The sequence below is a fragment of the Neomonachus schauinslandi genome, chromosome 1, assembly GCF_002201575.2.
Source record: "Neomonachus schauinslandi chromosome 1, ASM220157v2, whole genome shotgun sequence".
Classification (NCBI taxonomy): Eukaryota; Metazoa; Chordata; class Mammalia; order Carnivora; family Phocidae; genus Neomonachus; species Neomonachus schauinslandi.
Window position 1 is genome coordinate 209,435,752 of NC_058403.1, and position 5,060 is coordinate 209,440,811.

General features: G+C 51.8%; 1 protein-coding gene across 1 annotated transcript; it reads left to right on the plus strand.

Annotated features, from left to right (window-relative positions):
- Positions 1-200: 200 nt before the first annotated feature.
- NFILZ (NFIL3 like basic leucine zipper) lies at positions 201-1,197 on the plus strand. The gene has a single exon (XM_044918310.1). The coding sequence runs from the start codon at positions 201-203 to the stop codon at positions 1,059-1,061; it is 861 nt and encodes a 286-aa protein (XP_044774245.1). The 3' UTR covers positions 1,062-1,197.
- The last annotated feature ends 3,863 nt before the right edge of the window (positions 1,198-5,060 follow it).

Genomic DNA, 5,060 nt, shown 5'->3' on the forward strand with positions numbered 1-5,060 from the left:
AAACCATCCACCAGCTTCCCTTTCCATTACATCCCCCCTCTGCCTCCATCCTGGTTTCCAGTAGGGCTCCCACTCCACCTGTGCCCTCCCCCATCAGTGACGGTGGGGTCTCAGGATAAATTAGAGAGATAGTCATCCAGGTCAGCCTCCTGCCTCCTGTCTAAGACTTCTCTCCTGTTCCCCAGGACCCCCAGGCAGCCATGGACGTGGGTCTCTCGGGCCTCCCAGTTGTATCTCAGGGTCGCAGCAAGACCCTGAGGGGCAGGGGCTCAGTTGTGCGGCGGCAGCGGGAGTTCATGCCCGAAGAGAAGAAGGACAAGGTTTACTGGGAGAAGCGGAGGAAAAACAATGAAGCAGCCAAGAGATCCCGGGAGAAGCGGCGTCTCAACGACGCGGCCCTCGAAGGCAGGCTGGCCACGCTGCTGGAGGAGAATGCTCTGCTCAGGGCTGAGCTGTGGGCACTCAGGCATCGCTTTGGCCTTCTGCCCTCCGTCGCTGGCTCCCGGACCCTGCCCCTGCAGGCGCTGCTGTGGGAGCCCCCCTGGACTGGAGACCCCCACCCTAGGGCCCAGCCACTCCCCTCCCTCCCTGGCTCCCATGGCTGCCTTTTGAGGCCATGCGCTCTGGACACTGGGGTTCCAGGATGCCGGGGCTGCCTGGTGGCTCACAAGTGGACTGGTCTGGCCGCTTCCCCCAGGTGCCCCCAGGACCCTGTTCCCCCCACCCCCAAGAGAATGGACATGGCCTTGCAGGCTGCCCTCCCAGCTGCCTTCTTCAGCTGTCACCTCCTGGATGGGCATGGGGGGACCAGACCAGAGCTCAGGCCCTTCTGGGGGCTGTGGTCACCCATGGCCTCTGGTTACCAGGCCTCTGGGCCCTCAGATGAGTTGCTGACACCCACTGCTGATCCAATGGAGCTGCCTCCTGGGATGGCCTATCCTGTCCCAGGGAACAATCTCGAGGGTCTTGCTCAGCCCTCCCTGCCCCACAAACTGCGAATCAAATCCCAAGCCTTGGGCAGAGGACCTCCAGGGTGGGGGAATGGCCGGGGCCCCCTCTGAGGGTTTCCCCTGGGCAGGGCCAGGCCCGCAAGGCGGTGTTGGGACTGAGCATGGGTGTGTCGGGGGAAGATGAGTGGCTTGCCCCTGACTCAGCTCCCAGGCTGGGCAAGGGCCTTGGAGGGGTCCACTTCTCAGTGTTCAGGCCTCTGGGAGGAGGGGATGGGGTTTCATCTTGGATCATACCCTGGTTCCCATCCTGCCTAAAATATGTGTTTTGGGTAGTCCCTTTTTCCTCCTGCCCTCCTTTCCTTCCTTTCTTCCATCTTCTCTCCCTCCTTCCTCCCTCCCTGACTTTCATCCATCTATCCTTCTTTCCTTCATTTATTCATTTAATCACTCATTCGTGTGCTCATCTGTTCGTTCGGTCATCCATCCATCCATCCATCCATCCATCCATCCATCCATCCATTCATTCATTCTCTCACCCATTTACTTTCACAATTTACCTGCCCCCTTGCCCACCCGCTCATGATCTTTGGACCTCCTTCTGTGCTCAGCTTAGTGACAAGTGTGAAGAAACTCTCCTGGCTTTGCAGTTCCTATTCTGGAGGTAGTGGTGGGGGTTTGGGGATAGACATACTGAGGGTCCTGCTGAAGGAGGAGGCAATGTCTCAGGGTGTCTGAATCCTTGTGTCTTGGGCTCTCCTAAGGGGCTCACTTACCCCCTCATTTGGGAGTCAGTCTCACCCAGTTCAGATGGCTTCCTCTGTGTCTTGGGTCAGGGTCTTGAACCACAGGAACAGGTCAGCAATATTGGGAGTGGGGTGGGGTGGGAGTCCATTTCTTCTCTCTCTCTGGCTGCCCACAGCCCCCGAGGCCGTCTCAGGCCCAGCACACACACTCCCGGGCGGACAGGAGAAGGGACCGCTGCAGAGAAGCTCCCCCAGGGACCCTGGAGCCCTAGAGCTCATCAAAGACCCTCCCTCCCCAGTTTCTCACTCAGGCACCACTTTTTAGAAAAAAAAAATCAAAGTTTTTATTAGATTCTGGATGAAAAGCCCCCAACTTTGATTGTGGGGAGAACTGGGTAAGAGGGAGCACTCCTCTGGGCTGATGCACTCTCTCAGCCCTGGCTGCCCTGGCCAGCTGGGTTATTGGGCCTCAGGCACACCCCCAGCAGCCCCTGAAGCTGGGCCGTTCTTGGTCACTCTGGGTTTATTGCAGTCACAAATGTGTGCCAGCCAGGAGCACTGCTCCTACTGGGCAGCATGGGGAACCCACACATCACTGCCTGGCCCCTCTCTACCTGCTCACTCCTTGGTTCTGGTTCCAGGCTGGGACTGGGCAAGGTCATCTCCCCCGCGCCCCCCCACCCCGCCATGCTCTGAGTGTTTGGCCTTCCAGTAGGAGCAGAGAACAAGGGCCCGACTGGGCCTCCCATCCTGCTGGTCACAGCTGTAGCCAGGGTAGGCTTGGCCATCACAGGTGGGAGATATCCAATGCCTTTGGTTTTGGCTCAGAGACTCCTGTCTCCCAAGAGTGTCCTGGGGAGGCAGGAAGGAGGGCTTCCTGGAGGGAGAGGCTCTGGCCTGTTTCTCCCCAGCCAGTGCCCCTAGCTGGGAGGGCGGAGACTGGGGGTGCAGAGGAGCTGACCTCCAACACAAAGGTGCCACACAGCTGTGGCTAATCCTGCACAAAGGCCTTTAATGATGTTCTGGCTCTGACCAGAGGGATATTAAAAAATGCTTAAGGGAGAGGGAAGAAAGAGGTTGGGGTGGCTGTGTAGCACCCCACTGCGGGGAGATGTGGGTGACTTGGTGCTTGCTATTGACAGTGCCACCTGGTTGGGGTCTGAGGTGTCTGAGGTGTCTGGGACCAGCTCGCTCATGTCCTGTAGACACAAGAGCAGGGGCTGGTCACACTTGGGTCACTCAGGCCCCCTTTAAACTTCCAGCCCCAGTTGGAAAAGCCCAGAGATGAATCTGCCTAAAGCAAATCATAGACTTTCCACATTAGAAGGGACCCTCAGAGTCTCTTGATGGGTGCTCATCCAGTCTACTTGAATACCTCTAGGGATGGAGAACTCACTTCCTCTAAAACTCATCACCACTCCTTCTCTAGAGTCAAAACCTGCTTCCTGCACACTTCCACTCTGATCTTGTTCTAGCCACAGGGGGCCGCTCAGAACCCCCTCCCACTTCCCTCCCTCTGCTCGGAGGTAGCTGGCATGGTAGAAGCCTCTGTTTCCTCCTCTCCAAAGGAGAGACCACCACACACCCCTCACATAGTTTGAGAAGACTAAATCTCATTTATGGTGTGCATGGCACTTTATACATAGCAAGTGTTCAACAAATATTAACTCCCCTCCCTTTTTGCCTTTTTAGAAAGCTCTCATGTTCCCAGCCCCAGAGTAGTACTCTCTTCAGGGGAAATATCCTCTCATTCTTTAAAATTCTTTCCTTTGTTTTGGTCTGGCTCTTTTTTTTTTTGTCAGTGCTATTTATATATGATGACCCTTGGAACTGAATATGAAACATTTCTTCATCAAATACATATTTTTTTCAACAGATATATTTTTCAGCTCCCATGTGTGTCACACAGAAACTGGATGAGAGAAATGATGCTCCAGACTGAAGAGTTTGCAAGGGGAAACGTGCATAAACATTTAGAACACCCTAGATCTCACATCTAGTGGGATCTCTTTGGTTATGAATGTGTGAAATTGCCTTCCTGCTTCAGGCATGTCTGACCCACGTAGAGTGTGTACAATACACACTGAGTGAAAGTTTCTGCCCGCTTGGTTGGTGATTGCTGGGGGCAGAGATCAAAGGAGTTGAAGATGCTGATGAGGACACGTTTCTCTGCCTTGTCTATCAAGGATTCACAGACACATCATGGCTGAACTCTGTGTTACCTGGATCCTTTCTACCTACTCAACTCATGGTTCACAGGCCAGCAGCCCAGCAACACCGGGGAGCCCTCTGGAAATGCAGACTCTCAGGCTCCTCCCAGAACAGCTGAATCAAACCTGCATTTTAATGCAATCCCCAGGAGACCCACATGCACATTAAAGTTTGAGAAGAATCAATCCAGAGCAGAGGTTGACAAATTTTCTTTTATGAGACCAGAGAATAAATACTTTTGGCTTTGTGGGTCAGACAGCCACTGTTGTGTCTACTCTGCCCTGTCTTTGTAGCATGAAAACAGCCATAGACAATATGTAAACGAGTGGGTGTAGCTGTGTTCTAATAAAACTTTATTTCCCAAAACAGGTGTGGCCAGATGTGTCCCGTTGGCCACAGTTTGCTGATGGTGTATCCCTAGGAGTAGAACTGTGGATGCTGGGGGTGCTTGTCTTCAACCTTGATATTGCCAAAATGTTCTGCAGAGTGGCATTGCCAATTTGCAATTCCTTGTATGTAAAGGAAGTTTGTGTTCTGCCAACACTTGGTTTTGATGGGCAATTTGATTTTTGCCTATTCGGAGGGTGTAAAGTGGTTTAACCTACATTCCTCTGTTGAACATCTTTGCCAAAATCTATTGGCCACTTGGATTTCCTCTTCTGTGAATTGCCTGTTCTGTCAGGATATTTACCTTTTTCTTACTGATTTCTCAGAGCTCTTCATATATTCCAGATCACATATGAACATCACAGACTTTTCACCTGAGTTGTGTTTTCATTTTATTCCTCGTGTATTTTATTTCAACAAAAGTTGGAAAATGGGATGTATCCAAATTTATCAATCTTTTTTAATGGTTCGTACATTGTTTTGTCTTGTTGAAGAGCCCTTCCATGTCTCAAGGTCATAGACATAGTCTCTTAAAAGTTCCTATAAATGTTTTCAAGTTTTGCTTTTAACCAGCCTCTTTCTGTCTTTCTCTCATTCTGTTGCATGAAATGCCATTATTCAAACTTCCTTGATCAGAAGAATCACCTAGAGGTCCTTGTTTAGTTATAAATCCCCTGAATCAGACTTTCCAGGAGAGAGGCTTTGGAATATGCACTTTTTATTAGCACCTGGGTGATTCTTACAATAGACCAGTTTGGGAGAAGTTGGT